Raw genomic sequence first — 26,288 nt, forward strand, 5'->3', positions numbered from 1 at the left:
GGTTTACAAGGCTATAAATCTTTATGGAAGCAGAAAGTTGTATTTTTCTCCAGAGGAGTGGGTGGTGAATTTCAACTACTGCCCTTGAGATTAGCTGTCCAGTGCTTATCCTACAGCACTATCAAAGTGCCTTTAATATATATAATGCATATTATGGATTGTTTTTAAGTCATTGAGTCAATTCCAACTCATAATGGCCCTGTATAGGGTTTCCAAGGAGCAGCATGGGTTTGAACTGCCGACCTTGTGGTTTCCATTCCAGTGCTCATCCAATAGTGTCACACTAGAAGTCCGTATTATGGTTTGTTGTTGCTGTTAAGTGCCGTTGATTCGGTTCTGACCCATAATGACCATGTATAGGATTTCCAAGGTGTGGCTGGTGAGCTTGAACAACCGATCTTGTAGTGCAACCCAACTTTGCAGTCCAGTGCATTAACCCTCAATGTCACACCAGGACTCCTATTGTGGATTGTTGTTGTTAAGTGCCATCTAGTCGGTTCCGACCCATAGCGACCCTGTATAGGGTTCAAATAGTGGCTGATGAGCTTGAATCGCTGACAGGCTTTGCAGTCTGGCGCATAAACCCACAGCGCCACAATTAGGATGAGGAAAATATAAGAGATTCATTTTCCAATTTAACACAAATAAAACATTATTCTTAGAGTATATTAGAGATGTAGTGTAGTAGCTACAAGTTGGCTGCCAACCTTAAGGTCAGCAGTTCGAAACTACAAGTAATTCCGTGGGAGAAAAATGAAACTTTCTGCTCCCATACAGATTCACAGCCTTGGAAACCATATACAGGGTCACTATAAGTTGGAACTGACTCCATAGCACATAATCACCAGTATATTCTGATTCCATTATTCATTTATTAAGCACCTAAATTTTATTACATATTGCTATTAACTATACTTAAAACTAGATACTCCTTGTATTTTACATTTAAGTTTATATTTAAATCCTTTTTAGAGAAAATCATTGATCTAGTTAATGTCTTATATGTAATATTAAATGCTATAAATATATACATTAAGAATTTAAAAAATGTTTTTGAACAAATAATTTTAAAAGATGGCTACTTTTCTAAGCTTTTATATTTAGAAATGTTTTCTGCATTTACTAATAGATCCAGGAGCGCAATGTTCTTTTTCAAGGGTAAAAATAAGAAACTGATGTTTAAAGATCAGACTTAAATGATTCAGGTAGGTTCAACTTAATAAAAATGTGACCAAAGCTTTATAAATGTCTATACAGAAAATGAAAGCAAGAAGAGGCAACCCAAACATCCTAAGAAGGAAAATGAGAAACAGGATTCAGTTTGTCATTTATATAAAAGTATTAAAGGACACATAGGAAAATGGAGACCTTTGATTTTTTCTTTTCCTTGTAATTCTTGGCTTCTTCAGCTGCGATACCTGCTGCTTCATTGAGGTACTTGTTACCAACTTTGCTTTCAAACCACTTTAGGTCCACAAAAACTTCACTGAAGTGTTCACGATCAAACTGTATAGAAATGGTTAAAATTCATTTAAAAATAATTTGTCTGGAAGAACACAAATTAAATTTTAACAGTGATTATTACTGGAGCACAGGGTATATAGGAATACATTATATTTTTAAACACATGAAAAAACAAAACCAAACCCATTGCCATGGAGTTGATTATGATTCATGACAAACAACATGTGTTATAGGAAAGACCTAGCCCGTAGGGTTTTTTAAACCTATCATCTGTAGGAAGCCAGACCTTTCTTCTGTTATTCTACTGGGTAGGTTCAAACCACCAGCCTTTAGTTAGTAGTTAAGCACTATTTGTGCCACCCCGGGACCTTCTATACATATGGGGACCTCATCTATTACTTTGAAATTTAAAAAAATCAAAAAGTAAATAAATTCACAAATAATTTAGGTGAAATTATTTATACAAAGTAAGCAATTTGAATATAATTTTTAAAATATTTTATTTTTCTATATTTGGTTCCTGACCATTTAAAGCTACCCTGAAGTAGGAAAAGAAAAACTTCCAGTTACTTACATCTGATAATTTTATAAGGTATCTCTCAAATCGAGGTAAGTTAAGATGTCCACTTTCATTGATATAACCTAAAAGGAACAAGATCTAAATTGGTACCAAAAATTTACATTACTTTTCCTACACAATTCTACAAAATTCTTTTTATAAAATGTTGAATGTTAATAATCTATTAATCATGAAAAAACACTCAGTGGAGGGCTATGTAATTGGCCCTAGAATTAATGAATGATGTATTACCATAATACATGACACATCAATGCGGAAACAAAATAAAACTAATTCCAAGTTCACATAATAATGATTCTACCACATATCCAGGAGCATAGTGGATACAAGTTGGGCTGCTAAGCTAAAGGTCAGCAGTTTGAAACTACCAGCGGTTCCATGGAAAAAGATGATGCTTTCTGCTCCTGTAAAGATGTACAGCCCTGGAAACCATATGCAGTGTTGCTCTAAGTAAGAACTGACTCCACGGCACTTAAGAACAACCACAACAAAAACAACCACATATCCAACATTTGCTTACAGTTAAATAAATTAAGTATGTTCTAGAACATATCTAGATGATCAAATTTAATGTTAACTTGAGAAGAAAAGACTAAAACACTGCTATCATTGTGTTTTCCCAGTTTCAAATTTATTCCTAAAGTAGCATCTTTGCTGATCAATTTCATTTTTTTAATGTGTTAAAAGCAGAAATTTATTAAAATTCCTTTATTTACTGTTTACAGACAAAACCATGTACAGAGAGCCCTCAACATTCAGGCAATCAGCTCTATTGTCAGAAGTACTTGGTGAGAAGACAGAATTTTCTGCACTCCTTCCAATAAAATCCGTCTGTTTATGCCCCTGAAAATGATGCATTTTTAATGACACAATCTCTCACCAAACCATCCCTCTCATGTCTAACAGCACCCCCAAGACCTCTCTGCAGAGAATGAAGACATGAGCAGAAAAGTGTATCCAAAATGCAGAGCCTCATGACAGAGGTGTAGTGCAAGAGATACAGAAAATGGCAGCTTCCTCTAAGGAGTGTGTGTGCACCCATCAGGACAGCTGGGCACCCCTAGCTGCGGAGGGTGGCCAGCCAGGTCTGCATGGCATCCAGGACTTCATCCCCCTCCTCATCTTCTGAGGCAGCTATTGCTACTGGAGGTTCAGGATCTGGAAGGGTGTCAGTCACTTTACTGGGTGCTTTGTTTGCCCAGGCTCCTGCTATAATTTCAAACAGAATCTTGTCAATCACCATTTCTGTGTCTTCTTCCATTTCTTCCTGATTGTCCATGCTTTAAAATGTGTCCTCTAACATCTCTTCTATGATCCCAGCCTTCATCATCTTTTTGAATAGCTCCCACATGGTGGTCTGGATTTCTGGGATCTTCACCAGACTTTGCATGGCTTTCATCACTTCTGTGCTCTTCTGCAGGGAGCCAGCCACTCGCAGGACCGCAAGCTGGTTCTTCATCCCCATGAGCATGGTGTTCACGTGGGCTTAGGATGAGTAGAGCTTACTCACAGCCTTTCTTGACCTGATCATCTCCTTGGCCAGAACTGCACAGACATCATTTTGGCCCTTCTTGGCAGCATCTTTCACAGATTGTTTTACCATCGCCTCTTCCCTTTTGATATCTGTTTTATTTCTCTGTCAACTACTCTCATTTCTTTTCTTATCTTCAATGACCATTCATTGACCAGCTCTATTGGCGGCTTCTCCTGGGTTTTTCCAAACAACCCCATGGCGAACTGAATTCAACTTGCCACTTCCAACTTTCCATTTCCTATGCTCTGGCAGGTACGGGCAGCTGCCTGGGTGGGGCGGCCAAGAGGAAGGGTGATCAATTTCATTTTAATTGTACGAGGTAAGGAAAAAAATATCCGCACTCTGGCTGTATTGTTTTAATCAACTTTAGAAAAGACACATAAATCATTTTTGACATAATCTCCTTGCTTTTCAATACAATGCCCATCTGTCAGCAAGCTTTCATATTCCTTCATTTAAAAATGTTTTAGGCTGAGCTGTGAGCCATGAATGTACCGCTATCTTCACTTCTTCATCAGACGTGAAACTTCAGCCTTGAAGGGCTGCTTTCAGGGGATCAAACAGGTGAAAGTCCAATGGAACAAGATCAGGACCATAGGGAGGATGCTTTAACACCTCAAAATGAAGTTTTTGTAGAGTGTCAACAGTGTGGGCAGAGGTGTGCAGACATGCAATGCCATGCAAGATCAAAAGGCCCTGGGATAGCAGTCCTCTGAGTTTAATCCGAAGTTTAGGCTTCAGCTCTTCAGTGAGCACTGTAATAATTACTGCTGATTGTTGAACCTTTTTCCTGATAGTGTTCCAATACTAGCCCTTGAGAATTCCAAAATACTGTCAGCATCAATTTCCCAGCTGATGGTTGACTTTTGATCTCTTGGTAGGCGACTGACGATGTTTCCATTCCATATTCTGCCATTTACTGGGAGGCTCTTAGCAATGAATCCATGTCTTGTCATCAATAATGATTTTTTTAAAAAAAGTTTACCTTCAAGTATTGGTCCAAACTTTGTTTGCAGATGTCCAAATGCTTCTGTTTATGCTCTTCCGTGAGTTGGTTTGGTACCCTCTAGCACAAACTTCAAAACCCAAGTCTGTCGTGAACTATTTCATAGGCAGAGAGCCATGGCTGATATGCAAATGACTTGCCACACAATCCACTGTCATTTGTTTATTCAGCAGAACCATTTCATGTGCAAGCTCAATGTTGTCATCAGTCATGGACATGGACAGGCGTTTTAATATAATCAGAGTATGGATAATTTTTGACTAACATTGTATAATTTTTTTTCTTCACATTACTCTAATGCCTACCTATTTATAATAATGAAATTTTTATTTTTGACCATGAAAGTCAACAACTTCTGTTGATAATGTTAAGGAATTAAAGGCAAAGATTAGTTAGGAATCAGTACTTGAGGCTGCTTAACTCTTGTCATTTTCATTGGTTTACAAATTATTGAAAATTTCAACCTCAGAACTTCTTATCTTATACCAAAAGAACCTCAAATTTTCTCCTTTTTAGTAGTACATGCAATAATTACATAAACTGAGTAATGTTATCAATTAAGTGAATTATTTAAGATGCCTCTTTTATCCATGTCTTTGCAACTCTCATTAAATGACTTTTTCCTGAAGGGTCTGGATAAGAAAAGGTGTGGGAAGATGCGGATAGGATTATATGGTTCAGTTATCAGTGACTGTAATCAGAGTTAACTGTGACCGTAAAAACTAGATGAAATAAATATTGTTAAAATCTTCTTACCCCCAAGTTCTGGCAGGATAGTAATATATGTTCCATAAAGAAGAGGCAGTGCATCATGATTAATATGTAAATGAGGTAGATGAGGAATAAAATCATTGCCAACAAGAAATCCCATCAAAATCCAATCATCTATTATCCTTTCAATATCATATTTAAATGAGATCTTGTCCTATAGCAAAATGGGGGGAAAAAAAGTTAAATCCTATAAAAATTTTTAAATATAAATCTTCGGTCCATTGCTATGTTAATACTCACTTTTAATACTGAAAATTCATAATCAATATACTCTCTCATTAAAGACAAATGTAGGAGGTGAAATGTGGTTTCTTCTGGTGCGCATACCCTGCAATCAGTGAGAGGACAGTTTACTGTATTTTTAAGGCCTAAGTTTTAAAATGTAGCAAAGTTTAAAATAAAAACTGGCATTAGAAGATAGCATGAAATTTATAAGAAAGATCCAATGGTAATGTAAAGACAAAAATATAATTGTAATTGTAAGAGATAAAAACATAGTAAGTTAAAAAGAACTTGTTCACATTATGCTTCCTGTGGAAGAGAACACTCAGAATTAAGTAATCCTAAATACTATGTACAGCAGTTCTGGTGTGGCGCTGTGGGTTAATACACCACACTGCAAATCCGTTTGCAGTCAGAAATATATGAGTATAATCCTAAATTTAACCACAGAAAGTTAAGTAGAAGAAGCGATAATACTTTACCATTGTAGGCACAGACTATACAAAGCAGTTCAAGTTTACCAGCTGCTCCTCGGAAACCCTATACAGGGTCACTAAGGGTCAGAACCAATTCAACAGCACTTAACAGCAAAAACAGCAAATAATATGTATGAGATGTTAGGAACCCAGTAGGATCTGGCACCTTTAAGATCATGCATTAGCAGAAAGCAGACAGATGAGTGAGTCAGCATCCATGGAAATATACAGTCTAAGCCTACAATGGAAAGGTGTTATCACTTTTCCTACTTAACTTTCTGTGGTTAAGTTTAGGGTTATACTCATACATTTCTGACTCTTGGCCTACACTGCAAGTTAAACCACAAATAATGTAAGCTGAGCGAACTACATCTATGTCAGAATGCAATCATGGCCCAGGAAAGGTATAAATAAAAATTCAGTTCCAAAATGATTTTTAAAAGTTCTCTGAAGTTTAACGTTTGCCAACTTCGAATCTGCATTTATTCAAACAAAATTAAACTAAAAAATTAAACAGTATAACATTCTGATTTCTGAAAATAATTATAAGGCAAATATATGCTTAGGTGGGGAAGGGGCAAAGCAAATGAACTCTAAATAGCAAAAATTAAATCAACCTCTTATAAGATAACAGCTTAATAATTTCTTTTCTTTCTTCCAATATATATGTAAGTATGATATACCTTTGTGTTTTTTTGCCACCAAAGCGAACCTCTTCTCTTAAAAGAGAAAAATGAGCCTCGTGACTTGTTAATCCAAGCATAATCTAGTGAAAAATGATTAAAAAATAATTTTATTCTAACATTTTTTATAGTATTGGGTTCACAAAGCAATCAAAAAAAGAAACATGCTTATTATTTAAGGTCAACAAAATAAGAAAACATGCTTATTATTTAAGGTCAACAAAGAAACAACTTATTAGCACATTAAATATATAAATATCAATGTATATTTGCAAGTTTAATGAATATATAGAGAGTGCTTTAATAATGAATGACCATCCTAGACTTACATTGCCTTTATAATCACCCCGCTCATTTCCCACCCTACAAAAGTCCCCAAATTTTCTTTTGGCTTTTACACATTTCCACTTGCTATGGGGGAATGTGTTAGAAATGAGTGGCAGCAGCTTTTTATGACAGAAGAAATGTAAGACTCGTCTAGAGGTGAGGCTACCTCCAGTATATGAAAACTCAGAAGAGAAACTGGAAAAGGGTATTCTAAATTCCCAGATAAGTCAAAATTGTGTAGTAAGACACATCAAGCAACTGTAACATATATTATTTACTTCACTCCTGATTCACACAATAACACAAAACAAAATGTTTGAGGCAGTAAGAAAAACAGAATATTAGCTGGTTAATGATACATTAGTGATTTATTGATTCTTTGATTTTATGTAACATAATGGTACTATGGTTAAGTCAAAAAATAAATCCTTCAGATATATATTATGAAATATTTATAGAGTAAATGACATAACATATAGGGTTTGCTTTAATCTCAGAGGTGAGGGGACAGGAAGGGATGGATAGTTAAACATTATTTAAAGTGGATGCAGTGTACAAGGAGTATATTAAATATACACTATAGTTTCTCCACTGTTGGAGTCCTGTTTTGGCGCTTGGGCTAAAGCAGTGGACCAAAAAGTCGATTTGAATCACAAGGTCGGCAGTTCAAATTCAACAACCACTCCTTGGAAACGCTATACAGGATTTCTATGAATCGGAACCAATTCCATGGCACTTAATAACAACAACAATAGTCTCTCTACTACATGTCAGTTTGTTGTACTATGGTGGCTTGCATGTTTTTATGATGGCAGTAATGCTACTGATATTTTAAATATAAGCAGGGTCACTCATGGTAGACAGGTTTCATCTGAGCTTCCAGACTAAGGCAGATTAGGAATATGGAAAGGCAGACTACTTCTGAAAGGTAAGCCTCCAAAAACTTTATCAATAGCAGTGGGCCGATGTCACACAGCACCAGAATATTGAATACTGAAACAATATGAATAGCACCAGAATGTTGTCAGATATAGTAACGGAAGATAGGACCCTCAGGTTGAAAGCACTCAAAATATGAATGGGGAAGAGATGCTTCCTCAAAGTAGAGTTGACCATAATGATGCATCAGGACCTTCATGAACTGCCAGAAGAGCAAACAAATCTGTGTTGGAAGTACAGTCAGAATGTTCCTTAGAAGCCAGGATGGTTAGATTTCATCTCTCATATTTCAGACATGTTTATCATTAAGGACCAATCCCTGAAGAAGGTCACCATAATTGGTAAAGTGGTGGGTCAGTGAAAAAAGGAGGAAAATTGCCAATGAGATGGATTGGCAGTGACAGTAGCGATGGTTTCAAGCATGCCAATGACTGTGGGAATGGTGCAGGACTGGGCAGTATTTCATTTTGTTATGTATAGGGTCTCTATGATGATTCCGAGTTTCTCCATTCTTTCTTCTAACAGATGTAGTCAATTTGATTCCTGTGTATTCTGAAAGGCTGGTATATTCCACAAATCGCCCTTCAGAAACCTTTTACAGGGTTGCTATGAGTTGGAACTGACTCGAAGGGCACTTAACAAAAAAAATCCTGCCTCATTAATATAACATACATAACCCATTCCCAAATGGAATTATAACCATTGGTTAAGAGGTTAGGATTTACAACACTGTAAAATTCTGCAAAATATGATTTAGGGTCATAATGCAATATATAACAAGCTCATCTTGCAATTATTTTAGAATTTTGACACAGAAATAGCAATCACTATTATGTTTCCAATATCTATTAACAGTTAGCAAGTTTTCTATATAAAACTAAATCTCTTAGATATTTAATTTCAATGGCATAAAATTATAATAACAATAAACATTATACCTACCAAGTCAGCATCTAAACCATAAAGACAGTGTCTCGTGTTTGGATCATGCTCTGGCTTTGCTTTCTCGGATCTGATAAATTCCATGATTTTATGTTCTCCTTCTCCAGGAGTCTGAATTTAATGTTTAAACAATGTGTTAATATGCTATACTTCAGAACACTAAATTTAGAAAAACTCTTTAAAGAAAAATAAATAGTAACCTCATGGCCTGAGAAATAGATGGTAACTCCTTGCCATGACTTGTCTGTGGAAATCTTCATATTTACAAAATACTTCAGCTGTTCGTGTAACCGGGCCATGAATTCAGTCCCTATAAATAAAAAATGTCACCTGAGAGAAACATAAAAACAGTAACTTTCTAATGACAACATAAAATTGGATCTGAGTATCCAGGGGACACTAAGGTATAAGATCTCCAGAAAAGGTCAAAAGCTCTCTTGAGTATCTTGAAAATCAAATCATGCTGTACCTTTCTCCTAGTAAGCGCCACAACTGTTTCTATTTTCCCTCGTTCTCTACCCCCAAATGAAGTTAAGTAAACCTCAATCTCTATTTCCTTTCTGATAGATTCTAAAGGTTTTCTTTAAGGCAGGCAGCTTCAATTAGATTGCCAGTAGTAAGAATACTTGATATTATTATTAAAAATCACTATTCATCTCAAAAATCATTATTTACATAGAAAAGGAGTCAAGAATGATTTTGGTTTTATGGAAAACATGATGAAACTTCCTAGATATTACCAAACATCATAAGGCAATAAGTTTATGGGTCTGAGGGCTCAGGACCAGAGTCTCAAGGGACACCCTGGTCAGTTGGCATAACAGAGTTCACAAAGACAATGTTCTACATCCTACTTGGGTGGTAGCATCTGGGATTTTGAAAGCTTATGAGTGGTTGCCTACAGGGCAGTTGTTGATCTCTCCATGTGTGGAAGAAAGAAGACTGATAAGAACTGAAGAGGCTTGGAATCAATTAGTCCAACAGTCTAATAAAACATGTGAGCATCACTCTCCATGACTATGAGACCTGAAGAACTAGAGGGTGTCTGGATACCACTACAAACTGCTCTGATACAGATCACATTAGAAGATCCCAGATAGAGTGGGCGAAAATGTGGAACAAAACTCAAAATTATTTAACAAAAATTAAAACATTTATTTTATTTAAGGTTTATGGGTCAGAAACAGAATGGAAGAACCTGAGACTATGGGCCTCAACAAACCTTCAGGTATAGAAAGGAAATCACCCTCATGAACCAATTTTCAATCGACCAGTAGACAGGTTTATAAGGGGAGGCGGCAGGGGCTACAACACTGCTAGTATGGTATGCTCACCATGGCATGGAATGGTCCAATCATTCAAACTCAAAAACATTTTCCTACGGACAAAGTTGAGAAGGGATAGGAAGATGGATGGAATGCAAATAGGAAGCACAACAAGGTAGTGGGATAAGTGCTGTTGTATGGAGGGAAATGTAACTGCTGAGATGAAACAATGTTATGACTTGTTGCATATACAGCTGGTAATCTTGTCTGTAAACCTTCACTCAATTCACAATAAAAAGTTAAAAAAAAAAAAAAAAAAAAAAAGCCCAGATGGTAAATAGTCAAAAGTAATAGAGTCTTATGACAAACTGTTTATTAAATTGAGCAATGTGTGACAAGGGCAGGAATGAAAGAGAAAGTACTATCTCAGAAAATTTTTTGCAAAGTTCTCAAAAATATGGAATACTCTGTATTGTGTAAACAAAACCAACAGCCTCTGTTACTCTCAATGGAGAGAAACTGAAAGTCTTCCCTCTAGGTGACCAGGAACCAGACAAGAATGTCCTTTGTCACCACTCCTATTCAATATTGTGCTGGAAATCTTAGTAAGAGCTATACAGCAAGACAGGGAAATTAAAGGCATCCAAATTGGAAAACAGGAAAGAAAACTCTTATTTGCAGACGATATGATTCTATACATAGAAAACCCCAAAGACTCAGTAAAAAAGCTATTAGACCTCATTGGAAGATTCAACAAAGTGGCAAGATATAGTAAGATCAACATACAAAAATCAGTCGGATTATTCCATACCAATAACGCCAGCGCTGAAAAGGATTATCAGGAAAGCAACACCATTTACAATAGCTGCCCAAAGGATAAAATATCTAGGAATAAATGTAACCAGAAAAACAAAGGACCTATACAAAGAAAACTACAAAACACTACTACAAGAAACCAAAAGAGACCTACAAAAATGGAAGAATGGTCAGGTCCCCTCAGGGCAAACCCCCTTCCAAGACTAAGACTCAAGGGGAATACACAAGCAGACATGTGCTCTGACTGGTGACCACGCTGGTCACCAATAAGGGGAAGTGAGGGAAAAACAATAGTGAAGTTGCAAGCTAAGTCCTACCTTGTTCAATAGACATCTGTGAACCCGGGTGGAGACCTGGTTGGTCAGCAATATGACAAGACCTGGGGAATCCTGGGTCTGGAGTCAGTGACATAGCCACCGAGGACTAGAATGGAGAGTGAAGCGTACAGCATATAAGATGTGAGGGTATATGCACAAGAACACCCACACTTGCCAATAATACCCACTTGACCTGGCTTCAATGGCTGGATGATCAGAACTAAACTAGAAGAAGAAAGAAGAGGAAAAAAAAGAGTAATCTGATACAATTTGATGAACTTGACCTATACCTATGGAGGCAGTAGCTCAAAAGAGTGAACAAATCTTTACAGCGAGGATCGTTCCTTCCACCTTGATACACAGGGTAGATAGGGATAGGCAGCTTGGACACTGGCTACCTAAAAAGGGGAGTGGGGTAGGAAAGGCTCTATTAAGGCAATAAGTGACTGTCTTACAAGCTTTCAAGAGGGGGCCTAGATCCAGAGGTCTTGGAGGAAGGTAGAATCTCCACTGAGTAGTAACCAATCTGTCTGGGCGGGGCTGATGAAAGGAGATGGAAACACAACTCTTGTGATACAATAGTGAATAATTGCTATCAGGACTGACTGTGAGGGTTGGAAATGTAAAGGTACACATTTGTAGCAAAAGGAGAGGAGTGGTTGACTCTGTAGTCTAGGAGCGGAGGTCCCTGGGACCATCAAGGGAGAAGAGCTGAGTGCAGGACCCTACCCAGAGAAACAGTGATGCCAGAGATGGAGGCAGAGAGGATGACATGGAGAGATGAAGTGGCTGGGGACTCTAGACCCAGAGAGGGAGAGGGGCTGTGTGCTGATGACCGAGGGGTAGGCTTGCGGGGTGTACCCTTTGGTTGTTTGATGATGCATAGAGGGGATTGTAGCCACGGCAATGAAACGATCGGATGAACATAAAGCTAATTAATGTTCTCGCATGTAAACTATCACATAATTCACAATAAAACATTTATAAAAAGAAAAAAAATTACATAGTGAAGCTTTCAGATTTTCTCTCATTGAATTTACCTGGTGTAATACAGTTGGAATCAAATCTGGCCTCTGTAGGAAGAGTTTCTCCCTTTTCTATTGCCTTTTTGATTTTGTCTTCTGCCTCCTTTGCTGACCTTAAATGTTAAAAAAAAAAAAATGTTTAAAACTCTCTGAAAACAACCTTTTATATAAAATAAACTGTTATTTAGATGTTTTTATAATGAAAAGTTCATCAATTCACCTGAAATCCTGAAGATTCAAAAAACAGACAAATTTTAAAGTGACTAGGTGCTCTGGTAGTGTAGTGGTTACGAATTGGGCTGCAAACCACAAGATCAGCAGTTCAAAACTACCAGCTGTTCCACAGTAGAAAGATGAGGCTTTCTGCTCCCATAAAGATTTACAGCCTCGGAAACCCTGTACACGGTCGCTGTGAGTCAGAACCAACTCCACGGCACATAACCACCACCACCATAATCAATAAAAATGAACCACAAAATTGCTTCTCTTATTTGTTTAAGGAATTCAGTTTTTCAGATAAGACTATAGAAATAGAACCTTATAAATGCAATTAAAGCACTGTTAGTTGTCACTGAGTAGACTCTGACTTATGGTGACCTCATGTGTAACTTGTTGTTAGTGAACCACTATGAGTGGTTCCAACTCATAGTGACCCTGTATAGGGTTTCTAAGGAGTGGCTGGTGGGTATGAGCCACCTATCTTGTGATTAACAGACCAGTGCTTATCTTACTGTGCCACACCAGAGCTCTATGTAGAACTTACAAACATTTGTTATAAAGTAATTCTTATCATAGGTATACAGTAAATTAACTCCAGAAACATAACCTTAATCATAATGCCTTAAAATTTTTATATAACACATTTAATGAAAATAACTAAAGTCGTTGCTAAGCGCTATCAAGTTAGTCTGACTCATAGCAACCTTAGGGTTTCCAAGGAGCAGCTGGTGGGTTTGAACTGCTGACCGTGCAGTTAGCAGTCCAGTGCTTATTCTACAGAACCACATATAACACATTTAATGAAAATAACAAAAGAGAAATAGCTAAATTGATCTCTAAGAATATTATGACAAAATAAAACAGTTGTCATCCAGTCAAACCTGACGTATACCAATCCCATGTGTACCAGGGTAGAGCTGTTCTCCATAAATAAGGTTTTCAATGGCTGAATTTTTTTTCTTACTAGATTCCTACACTTTCTTCCAAGGTTTCTCTGGGTGGACTTGAATTGCCAATTATTCAGTTAGCATCAACTGTTTGTACCACCCAGGGGCTCCTACATGAAATCATATTATAATGTCTATCTTTGAATTTTCTCTTCAAATGAAAGCCTAATAACAATGTCATCAGACGTCAGATTTATCTAATTTTTGAGACAATAGGATTTACAAGACCATGAGTTTTAGAATCAGATAGACCTAGGTTTGAATACAGGTGTCTCAATTCCTGTTTGGTTTCTGTTATAACTCATTTGTGACACACTAGTACAGATTGTATAGCATACCTCTTGTTGTTAGGTCTCATCGTGTCAATTCCGACTCATGTGACCCCATGCACAACAGAATGAAACACTGCCTACTCCTGCTCCAATTGTTATGTTTGAGCCCAATGCTACCATCATTGTGTCAATCCATCTCATTGGGAGTCTCCTTGTTACTGACTCTCTACTTTACCAAGTATGAGGTCCTTCTCCAGGGACTGGTCTCTTCTGATAACATATTCAAAATATGAGCAATGAACTCTCAGTATCCTAGCTTCTAAAGAGTATTCTGGCTGTACTTCTTAAAAAACAGCTTTGTGATACTTTTAATATTCTTCATCAACACCATAATTTAAATGCAGCGATTCTTCCATGGTGTTCATTACTTGCTGCCCAACTTTCATGTGCATGTGAAGCAATCGAAAAGACTATGGCTTGGGCCAGATGCACCGTAGATCTCAAATTGGTCATCTTTGCTCTTGAACACTTCAATGAGGTGTTTTACAGGAGATTTGCCTGATGCAATTTGTCATTTGATTTCTTGACTGCTGCTTCCATGAGTGCTGACATACTATTGTTGTTGTTAACTGCCATCCAGTTGGTTCTGACTCGTAGTGACTCTGTATAGGGTTTCTGAGGAGCATCTGGTAGGTTTGAACTGTCAACCTTGTGGTTTGCAGTCCAGTGCGGATCCACATCGTCACATCAGAAGTCCTAGTGTGCCATGAGTGAGTTATTAAGAGGGAGGCATACTGCTGCTGTATGCTATCTAGTCAGTTCCAACTCAAAGCTACTTTGTATAGCATTTCCGCAGTAATCAATCTTTTCGGGAGCAGAAAGCCTCATATTTCTCCCTCAGAGTGGCTGGTAGATTCAAATTAATGACCTTGCAGTTAGAAGCCCAATCTGTAACCCACTAAACTACATGGCATACTACTGTGCAACAAATGAGTTATAAGAGAAACCAGACAGGAATTGAGATTCCTGTATTCAAATCTACGTTTGAACGCCACATGGGAAACCCTGGTGGCACAGGGTCAGCAGTTTGAATCCACCAGCCAGCTGCTTCAGTAGAGAAAGAGGAGGCTTTCTGTTCCTATAAAGATTTATAGCCTCAGGACACCCTATATAAGGTTGCTATGAGTTGGAATAGACTCAACAGCAGTGGGTTAGTTATGCCACATGACATACAAGTAAGGAAGTCCTGCTTTAAGCAAATTTCTAGCCTTGCTACTAGCTCTATCCACTGTACTCTGTGGAATTCTCTTTTTGATGAACACATTCTTACTTAACTGTGCTCTCGCTTACCAATGTCATTGATATAAGAAAAATTCTGAAGATTACAACTCATTCACAATTTCCCCATTGGAAATCATTCTTTCTTCTCCCCATCCTTCTTTGATTGAACAAGTGATTATTTAGTGTTACTATGTGAATAGTTCTGGGGATATAACAAACACATATGATTCCTGCTGTCACAGAGTTTAATTTCTAGTGGGGATACTGAAAATAAAGCAACCAAAATGTTTAATTTGACTGCAATCTAGAGAATATTTTGGTTAGGGACAAAGTAAATCAGTTAAAAGCACAGAAAAAAAAAATGTAGAAGATAGATAATGGTTGCTTAGGCTGAGACACTCATTAAACAACCCACTGCCACCGAATAGATTCCAATTCGTAGTGACTCTACATAGGGTTTCCAAGACTGTAAATCTTTACAGAAAAGAGTCTCATCTTTCTCCTGGGAGCTGACTTTGAATCACAGACCTTGTGGTTAGCAACCCAACACCTAACCCAGTACGCCATGGCTGAGATGTTAAGTGCTGCTAAGTCATTTCAGACTCAAAGCGACACTCTGCACAACAGAATGAAACACTGCTCTGTTCAACACCATCCTCACAGTTGTAGCTACGATTGAGCCCATTGCTACTGCCACTGTGTCAATCTATCTGGTATGGGTGGGGTGGGGGACATGTCTTCCACTTTTTCACTGACCATTCTCTTTACGAAGCCTGATGTCTTTCTCCAAAAACTGATCCATCCTGATAACATGTCCAAATGATGAGAGACACAGTTTCACCTTCTTGGCTTCTAAGAAGCATTCTGGCTGTACTTCTTTCAACACAGATTTGTTTGTTCTTCTGCCAGTCCATAGTATGCAATATTCTTCTCCAACACCTTAACTACCCTTATTCATTGTCCAATTTTCACATGCACATGAGGCTACTGAAAATACTATGGCTTGAATGAGGTACACCTTAACCTTCAAACTGTTATCTTTGCTCTTCAACACTTTAAAGAGGTTTCTTGCAACAGATGTGCTTAATGTAAAACATCTTATTACTTTTATGAGTGTTGCATGTGGATCCAAGCAAAATGAAATCTTTGAAAACTTCAGTGTTTTTTCCATTTATAATCTTGTATTTATTGAGCCAGTTGTGAGGATTTTTGTTTTCTTTATATTGAAGCTCAAACCCTACAGAAGTCTTTGATCTTCATTGTTGTTGCTGTTGTTAAGTGCCATCAAGTAGGTTCCCACTCTTAGTGATCTTGTATAAGGTGCAGCTGGTGAGTCTGAACCACCGACCTTGTGGTTCAATCTTACCTTATGGCCCAGTGCTTTAATCCCATAGAGCCATACCAGGACTTCTTCATTAGTAAGTATTTTAAGTCCTCTTCGCCTTCAGCAAGGAAGGTTGTATCATCTGCATATCACAGGTGGTTAACGAGTCTTCCTGCAATCCTGGTGCCATGTTCTTCTTTATATAATCCAGTTTCTCAGATTAGTTACTCACATACAGATAGAATAAGTATGGTGAAAGAATACAAATCTGTGCATACCTTTCCTGATTTAAAACCATTCAGTAATACTAATAAAAAGGAAAAAGAGTAGGTAGATATGACAAATATAAGAGATTGAATAAATAGGACTTGAAGAAATAGGATTGAATAAATAGGAAATGAAGAAGAGAGTGGAGTCTAAAATTACTCTTAGATTTCTGGATTGGACAGCTAGGTACTCGGTACTGTCACTCACTAAAAAGGGAAATATTAGTAAGAAAGGTGGTTTTAAGAGAAATATTATGAGCTCAATTCTGAACATGTCAAGCCTTATGTGTCTGTAGAGTGTCCAAAAATAGACATTTAGCAGACATCTGTATATGGAGAAACTCAAGAGAGATATTCACCAGAAAGGTAAACTTAGGAGACATTAGCAAAGATAAAGTAATTAAAACCAATATAGTGGCTAAGATTACTCAGGCCCAAGATACAACCTAAGAAACACCAATATTGGAGAAAAAAGCAGAGAAAGAGAATATGACAAGGAGGTCAAGATGGCACAGCACAATCAAAAAGGGAGTGTGGTTTTATAACACATAAAGGAGTCCTGGTGTGGCACTGCAGGATAAATACTGGACTGCTAACCAAAAGGTGGGCATTTCAAACCCACAAGCCACTCCTCGTAAACATTATAACAACATCACTATGGTCAGAACTAGATGGCTCTAACAACAACAAGGAAAGAAAGAGGTTCAAAAAAAGAAGAAATGGTAATTACTAAATGCTGGAGATAAATGATGCCAGAAAAATGCAGAATTCTGCTTTGGATTTAGTCATCAGAGGCTATTATCTTGCAAGGAAGTTTCAGTGGTATGGTGGGGGATGAAAGGCAGATGGCAGTATATTTAGAAAGGTACAATCAACACCCATGCAGTCAAGAAGCAGCTATTCTTATTCATTCTTCCATCTTCCTTAACAATTGCCATATTTGACTCACAGGTGCCCATTCCATACTGCATTGGTCAATTCTGCTGCAAAAGTTCTCTTTAAAGTGTTAAAAGAGCAAAGATGTTACTTTGAGGTCTAATATGCAACTGACCTAACTCATGGTATTTTCAATCACCTTATAAACATGCAAAAGCTGGACATGGAATAAGGAAGAATTGATGTATTTGAATTATGATGTTGGTGAAGAATTCTGAAAATAATATGGACTACAAAAGAAATCTGTGTTGGAAGTACTACAACCAGTATGCTCCTTAAAAGCCATGATGGAGCAACTTGGTCTCTCTTACTTCAGACACGTTATCAGGAGGACCAGTCCCTGGAGAAGGACATCATGCTTAGTAAAGTGTTTTTCATGGGGTTACTATGTGTTAGAACCAACTCAACAGCACCTCACAACAACACCTGAAGAATATATAAATCTGTCTTAGAAGGAGAAACAGGGCTCCTTGGAAGTGAAGATGGGGAGATGGTATTTCATGTACTTTGGACATGTTAACAGGATGGACCAGTAAGGACATCATATTTGGTAAAGTAGTTGTTATTGTTGTACTTAAGTGTTGCCCAATTGGTTCTGATTCATAACAACCCAGTATAAAGTTTCTGAGGAGCAGCTGATGGTAAAGCAGGAGGGTCAGGAAAAAGGAGGAAGACCTTCAGTAAGATGGACTGACACAATGGCTGCAACAATGGGCTCAAAAATAACAATGACTGTGAGGATGGTGCAGAATTGGGCAGAGTTTCATTCTGCTGTACACAGGTTAGCTGTGAGGTAGAACCGACTCAACGGTACCTAAACAGTAACAACAAGGGATTAGGAGTCAAAGATTATGAGGGGAAAAATAGTTTCTATAAAGGATGATAAAAAATAGTCTGAGAAGTTTCCAGAAAATTTAGAGCACTCAATGACAGCACAGTATTTATTTAGTCAATGCTTAAGGTGGTTATAGGGCATTGGCATTCAACATCCAACCCATTCTCCTAATTTCCTTTCTGATCTTGAAAAGATTAGAAAGCTAAAAATAAAAGTTAAGATTCTGGATACAACTTACAATTTTGTCTGTCAGATGTACACATGAAACATTGAAAAGTGAACTGAGGTGAAGTCTACATGAACATACACTCCTTGGGGTTGTAGGGTGAGTGTATTCATGCACGTACATGTGTATGCACACACATGCATATTCACATGTGCACATTTGTTTCAACCACGGGCAGAGAAGACCTCAGTACTTAGTAGCTTTGTAGGTGCTGACAGGCAAGGTGTTTGGTATTTTTTTCACAGTGCATATTTGGCAGGTGCATTGGAACTCTATAGCTAACAGATGCAGGGGTGGCTTCTTAACTGATGAATTGCATCTAAAGTGATATATTCTTGGAGTTAACAGTTCAGGAAGTAGCTTCTGTATCCTTCAATCACAGTTACTGGAGTAAGTTCCTGGAGCTAATTGTTCTAGTGAGGTCCTCTGAACCCTTCACCTTTCTGACTGTGGTAGTAGTATAGTGCCACCTGTCGTAGTGTTTTTCTGGAAGTCATTCCTGAAGATCTAACTACCCCTTGCTCATTTGAATATCACAATTTTTATAAATATCTATAATTTTTGTAGTTCCTTGTTTTGTAACCCTTTTTGCTTAAATGTTGTTGTTACTTGTGACTGAGTCAATAGTGACTCACAGCGACCTCATGCACAACAGAACAAAATACTGTCCCATCCTTCGTCAACCTCACAAATGATGCTATGCTTGAACCTATTACTGCTGCCACTGTGCAAACCTATCTCGTTGGGGATCTTCCTCTTTTTCAATGCCACACCACTTTACCAAGCTTAATGTCCTTCTCCAGGGACAGATCCCTAATGATAACATGTCCAAAGCATGAGACATATAGTCTGGCCACACTGGTTTATAAGGAGCATCCTGGCTGCACTTCTTCCGACACAAATTGGTTTGTTCTTGGGGCAGTCCACAGTACTTCTAATATTCTCCAGCTCTGTAACTCAACTATATCAATTCCTCTGTGGTCTTCTTTATTCACTGTCCAACTTTCACAATGCATATGAGGCAACTGAAAATATCATGGTTTGGGTAATGTACACCTTAGTCCTCAAACTGACATCTTTCTTCTTGAACACTTTAAAGAGGTCTTGTGCAGCAGATTTGCCTAATGCAATACATCATTTGATTTCTTGACTGCTGCTTCCATGAATGTTGATGGTTAATCTGAGGAAGACAAAGTCTGTAACAACTTCAATCTTTTCTCTATTCATCTTGATGTTATTTGTAGGTACAGTGCTGAGGACTTTTGTTTCTTTTCCATAGAGGTACAACTCATACTGAAAGCTGCGATCTTTGATCTTCATCAGTAATATTTTAAGTCCTCTTTGCTTTCAGCAAGCAAGGCTGTTATCTGCATATTGCAAGTTAACAAAAAAGGCTTCCTCCAATCCTGATGCCACATTCTTCTTAATATAACCCAGCTTCTTGTTGAGAAATATTTGCTCAACACACAGATTGAATAAGTATGGTGTAAAAATACAACCCTGGCTTACACCTTCCCTGATTTTAAATCAGTGTCCCTTTGTTCTGTTTGAACTGCCTCTTGGTCTATATACAGGTTTCTCATGAGAACAATGAACTGTTCTGGAATACTCATTCTCCGCAATGTTACCAATACAATCAAAAGACTTTTCATAGTCAATAAAAGCACAGATAAACATCTTTCTGGTATTCTCTACTTTCAGCAAAGCTCTATCTGATGTCAGCAATGATATCCCTCATTCCATGTCTCCATCTGAATCCAGCTTGAACCTCTGGCAGCTCCCTGTTAATGTACTGCTGCAGCTGTTTTTGAATTATCTTTAGCAAAATTTTACTTGCATATATATTGTCCGATGATTTCTGCATTCTGTTAGGTAACCTCTTTTTGGAATCGATCTCTTCCAGTCATTTGGCCTGGTAACTGTCTTCCAAATTTGTTGAAAGATTTCCATTTGTATTCTGTCAATTTTCAGAGCCTTGTGCTTTGACAATGCCTTCAGTGCACCTTGGACTTCTTCCTTCACTATCATTGGGCTCTTGAACATATGCTTCATCTTGAAACAGTTGAAGATCAACCATATGTGGAAAGAGAGAGCTTTTCCAGTCTATTTTCACATATGTAATCAGTTTGATTTCTGTGCGTTCCATCTGGTAATTTAAAAAAGGTTTGTACAATGAAGAAGTCATTGGTCTTTTAAAATTCTATCATGCGATTTCCAGCAACGTTTCTATCACTAAGGTCATATTTTTCAACTACTGATCCTTCCTATTTGTTTCCTACTTTTGCATTCCAATCATGAGTAATTATCAATACATCTTTGATTGCATGTTTAATCAATTTCAGACTAAAGAAGTTGGGAGAATTCTTCAATTTCATCATCACTGGCTATAGTGATTGGTGGGTAAATTTGAGTAACAGCAGTATTGACTGGTCTTCCCTATAGGCATATAAATATTATCCCATCACATAGCACTGTACTTCAAGAAAGATCCTGAAATGTTCTTTTTGATCATGAATGCAATGCCATTCCCCTTAAGTCTGTCATTCCTGGCACAGTAAAACATGTGATTATCAGATTAAAAATGGCCAATATAAGTCCATTTCAGCTCACAGAGGCCTAGGATATCTATGTTTATGCACTGCATTTCATTTTTGACAACTTTCAATTTTCCTAGATCCATGCTTCGTACATTTTATGTTCCAATTATTAATGGATGTTTACTTATAGCCATGTCTCCTCATTTTGAGTTGTTCCCAATTAGCAAATGAAGATCCCGAAAGCTTTATCGCATTCATGTCATCAGGTCAACTCTACTTTGAGGAGATGGTTCTTCTTTCCCAGTTGTATTCTGAGTGACTTCCAACCTGAGGGGCTCATTTTCTGGCACTATATCTGACAATATTCTGGTGTTCTTCATCATGACTCAATAATTAATATTCTGACACTGACAGTGTTCCACTACTATTCATAAGGTTTTCAGTGACTAAATATTTGGAAGTAGTCCAACTCTCCTTCCTTGTCTGTCTTAGTCTGGAAGCTCAGCTTAGTCTGGAAGTTCACTTGTCCACCATGGGTGACCCTTCTGGTATTTAACACCGATGGCATAGCTTCCAGAATCACAGCAATATACAAGCCACCACAGTACAACAGACAGGCAGACAAGTGGTGGTTTCTGCTAAATAGCTAGTGGGATTTCTGTTATCTGCAACTAAACACTGACTGATGCAGTAGTTTTATTTAATTCTTCCTTAAAATTGAGGCCAGCCCAGGGGCTCCAAAAAAACTTGTTTAAGAAATAGCAAGGGAATCTGATAAACATAAAATTTTCAGAGTCTAACTCTTGGAAATTCAGATTGAGAAACTCTGGTGGTATTTGAGAATCAAAATTTTTAAGAGATTGTCCTGTCTTCAAGGATTTCTCACAGTCCTTCCAATATTTTCAGTTACCTGTTTTTTTTTTGACACTTAAATTAGTATTTTTTTTAACCATCCTCTTTACATTCTCACTTCTAACATGCCTCTGGGTATTCTACCACTTTCCTTGATAACTGCAACTGTTGTCTCACAGGTGCCCATTCCATTCTCCAACGTGCTTTATGAATAAAGTATTCACTATGTAAATGACCCATCAAATTCATTGAACTCAAAGTTTCTTTCCTAAAATTCTAACAACCTTCTTAATGTTACCTCAGCTATCCATATACAGGAAAACAAAGCCTGATTTCACTGTTAAAAATATTCTATATGCCTAGAATTTTTAGTTTCAAATTCTCTCCGTATCTACAATCTATTCTCATACTGCTACTTCTACTATCTAACTAATGGTAGCCATAAAAATGTACACATTAAAAAAAGCCCACACAGAAAAAAAAACAATGTACTAATTAGGGTTAAGGTTAGAAAATATCTCCATGTGCAGATATCACAGGGGTTCTTTTTCTGTGTGAATTTTTTTCATATGTGCATTTTTCCTTGAACCCGAAGACACAGTAGAGCTGATAAAACCTTGAGTAGACAACTCAGCTCTCCTCACAATCTGTCTTCTGATTTCATCTGCCTCTACGCCTAAAGTCATCCTCTAGCACATAACAAGGGCATTCAATAAATATTTGTTGAATTATATATAAATGATGTTCTCATCAGAATAGCTCAATCTCAGTTCAAGCTACAGTTCCCAGCCCAGGGCAGAACACTATAGAAACTCTTCTCATTTGCATTTGCTATTATTTAAAAATTAACAATGAGAAATTTGAAGTATTTGTGACAAAGAACTAATAGAGTGATTTTGTATAACCCAACATATGGTTGGAAAAATGACCTCACATGAAATTACTAGACTCATTTACTTCACTGGTAAAATATGACATTGTAAGTATGAGATATTCCCATTTCTGTGAAAATCAAAGCAGAAAATGTACGTGAAGAAAAGATACCTTATATTAAATAAATTATCTTTTAAAAATAATATATTTTGTTAATCTCAATAATATTCTAAAATAAATCATAAATATTTTACCTAAAACGCCTTCCACGTTGCTGGTTCATTTTTGCTCGAGGTGCCACACCATCAACAGCCATAAAGAACACTTTTCTAGGCTTAATAATGCGAAACAAAACCTCCAAGTAGTGAAAAATATCATTAAAGATTTTATCATCTGAAATTCTGAAGTGAACATCGTCATCATTAGGATGGGAACACTGATGTATTATTCCATTCATATCCAGGTACAAATTGTCAAATTCAGGAATCTAAAAACAAAGAAAAATGCTAAAGACCATTCATTTTAATCTATCAGTGATTATGCAATGAACATTCTGTTAACAAAAATGAGTAAACAATCACAGTTGAATAAAGAAAGTGGTGGGGAAAAAATGGAATAATTGGTAATATGAAGACAGAGTATGTGTTTACCCAATGGTTTGACTGAATTTACTTACTGTCAGGAAATTATCTACCTATTTATTTAAAATAACTCAGGAAAATATAAAATGTTTGACTTATTTGATATTCAAAACAGTTTTCTTCCATACTACTATTTTTAGCAGCCTCAATTTCATTTACAAATGGATAACAGAATTTATCACAAGGTTGTTACTGAAAGGTTTCATAAATGATTTAAAGTTTTACTTTATCTTCATTTCACGGAAATAGATTTAATGATCTGGTTATATTAATTTTAAAACCTTAGAGGTATGACAAGTAATTTATAAAACACTGGAAACTGATTTCTCATTTTTGAAATCTGGACTAAATAAGTTATAAACCTTTACTGAAAAGTGATTTTTGTTGTTGTTAGGTGCCACCAAGTCTATTTCAAATCAGTGACTCGACATGACAAAGTAGAACTCCCAGATAAGGCTTTCTTGGGTATAATCTTGAAGGGAGCAGATCACGAGGTCTATTGTCTGTCAGTTTGTTGTAGCTTGTGAGTTGCTGTGATTCTGGAAGCTATGCCACTGGTATTTTAAATACCCATGGTGGACAGGTTTCAGATGAGCTTCTAGACGAAGATAGACTAGGAAGAAGGAGTGACGAACTACTTCCGAATACTTACACTGAAAATTTTATGAATAGCAGAGAAACACTTTTTAGATAATAGTGCTGGAAAATGAGCCCCTCAGGTTGGAAGGCACTCTAAATGCAACAGGGGAAGAGCTGCCTCCTCAAAGTAGAGCTGACCGTAATGAATTGAATGGAGAAAAACTTGTGGGAGAAAAGCCCGTGGGACCTTCATTTATTGGTGGGGCACAATTCAAAATGAAGAAAAACAGCAGTAAACATCCACTGAAAATTGGAACATGGAATGTATGAAGTATGAATCTGGGAAAACTGGAAGTTGTGAAAATGGAAATGGAATGCATAACATCGATATCTTAGGCATTATGAGCAGAAATGAACTGGCATTGGTAATTTTGAATCTGACAACCACATGGTTTACTATGCCGGGAATGACAAATTGAAGAGGAATGGTGTTGCATTAATTAACAAAAAGAACATATCCAGATCAATCATGAGGTACAATGCTGTCTGTGATACCATAATATCCTACAGGGACGACCAGTTAATATCAGTATTATTCAAATTTACGCATCAACCACTAAAGCCAGTGAGGATGAAACAGAAGAATTCTATCAACTTCTTCAATCTGAAATTGATCAAACATGCAATCAAGATGTATTGATCATTACTGGTGACTGAAATATAAAATTTGGGAGCAAAGAGGAAGGATCAGTAGTTGGAAAATAAGGCCTAGTGATAGAAATGATGCTGGAGATCACATGATATAATTCTGCAAAATCAATGATCTGTTCATTCCACATATTGTCTTTAGACAGCATAAGAGACGACAATATACGTGGACCTTGCCAGATGGAATACAAAGAAATCAAATTGACTACATCTGCGGGAAGAAACGATGGAAAAGCTCCATATCATCAGTCAAAACAAGGCCAGGGGCAGATTGTGGAACAGACCATTAATTACTCATATGCAAATACAAACTGAAGCTGTATAAAATGAAAACAAGTCCACGAGAGCCAACATATGACCTTGAATATATCCCACCTAAATTTAGAGATCATCTGAAAAACAGATTTGATACATTAAACACTAAAGATTGAAGACCAAGAGAGTTATGGGATGACATCAAGAACATCATACAGGTAGAAAGCAAAAAGTCATTAAGAAGACAAGAAGGAAAAGGTCAAAGTGGATGTCAGAAGAGACACTGAAACTTGCTCTCCAGCGTAGAGATGCTAAAGCAAATGGAAGAAATGAGGTTCAAGAGCTGAACAGAAAATTTCAAAGATCAGCTCGAGAAGATAAGGCAAACTATTACAACAAAATGTGCAAAGATCTGGAGTCAGATAACCAAAAGGGAAGAACACACTCAGCATTTCTCGAGCTAGGGCAACCGAAGACAAAATTCAAGATTCGACTTTTGTTATTGAAGGATCCTTTGGGCAAATTATTGAATGATACAGAAAGCATCAAAAGAAGATGGAAGGAATATACAAGGGTCACTGTACCAAAAGGAAATGGTTGATGTTCAACCATTTGAAGAGGTACCATATGAACAAGAGCCAATGATACTCAGGGAGGAAGTCCAATGTGCATTGAAGGAACTGGCAGAGAACAAGGCACCAGGAACTGATGGAATAAAAATTGAAATCTTTCAAGAAAGTGAGGCAGCACAGGAGGCACTCACTAATCTCTGCCAAGAAATTTGGAAGACCACTATCTGGCTGACTGATTGAAAGAGACCCATTCCAAAGAGAGGGGACCCAACAGAAAGCAGAAATCATGGAACAGTATCTTTGATAGCCCATGTGAGTTAAATTTTGCTAAAGGTAATACAGAAACCACTGCAAGCACACACTGACAAGAGAACTTCCAGAGGTTCAAACTGGATTCAGAAGAGGCTGTGAAAAGAGGGATATCATTGATGATGTCAGATGGATCTTGGCTGAAAGCAGAGAACATCAGAAAGATGTTTACCTGTGCTTTATTGACTATACAAAGGCTTTCGATTGTGTGGATCATGATAAGCTATGGACAACATTGCAAAGTATGAGTATTCTGGAACACTTAATTGGGCTCATGAGGAATCAGTAC

At 37.3% G+C, this 26,288-nt stretch overlaps 1 protein-coding gene and 1 pseudogene across 3 annotated transcripts in view; both read right to left on the reverse strand.

The window, feature by feature from the left end:
• Nucleotides 1-26,288, reverse strand: part of XRN1 (5'-3' exoribonuclease 1) — a 223,618-nt gene that overhangs the window by 157,782 nt on the left and 39,548 nt on the right. For all 3 annotated transcript variants that reach the window (XM_006869856.1, XM_006869855.1, XM_006869854.1), the window contains exons 2-10: nt 23,190-23,422; nt 12,383-12,480; nt 9,145-9,254; nt 8,945-9,055; nt 6,737-6,819; nt 5,596-5,683; nt 5,341-5,509; nt 2,039-2,106; nt 1,369-1,506 (exon numbers count right to left, since the gene is read on the reverse strand). In XM_006869856.1, the coding sequence (XP_006869918.1) occupies nt 1,369-1,506; nt 2,039-2,106; nt 5,341-5,509; nt 5,596-5,683; nt 6,737-6,819; nt 8,945-9,055; nt 9,145-9,254; nt 12,383-12,480; nt 23,190-23,422 (1,098 nt within the window). The remainder of the gene's footprint in view (nt 1-1,368; nt 1,507-2,038; nt 2,107-5,340; nt 5,510-5,595; nt 5,684-6,736; nt 6,820-8,944; nt 9,056-9,144; nt 9,255-12,382; nt 12,481-23,189; nt 23,423-26,288) is intronic.
• Nucleotides 3,105-3,775, reverse strand: LOC102826032 (annotated as a pseudogene).

Source organism: Chrysochloris asiatica, unplaced genomic scaffold (genome assembly GCF_000296735.1).
Source record: "Chrysochloris asiatica unplaced genomic scaffold, ChrAsi1.0 scaffold00136, whole genome shotgun sequence".
NCBI classification, from domain to species: domain Eukaryota; kingdom Metazoa; phylum Chordata; class Mammalia; order Afrosoricida; family Chrysochloridae; genus Chrysochloris; species Chrysochloris asiatica.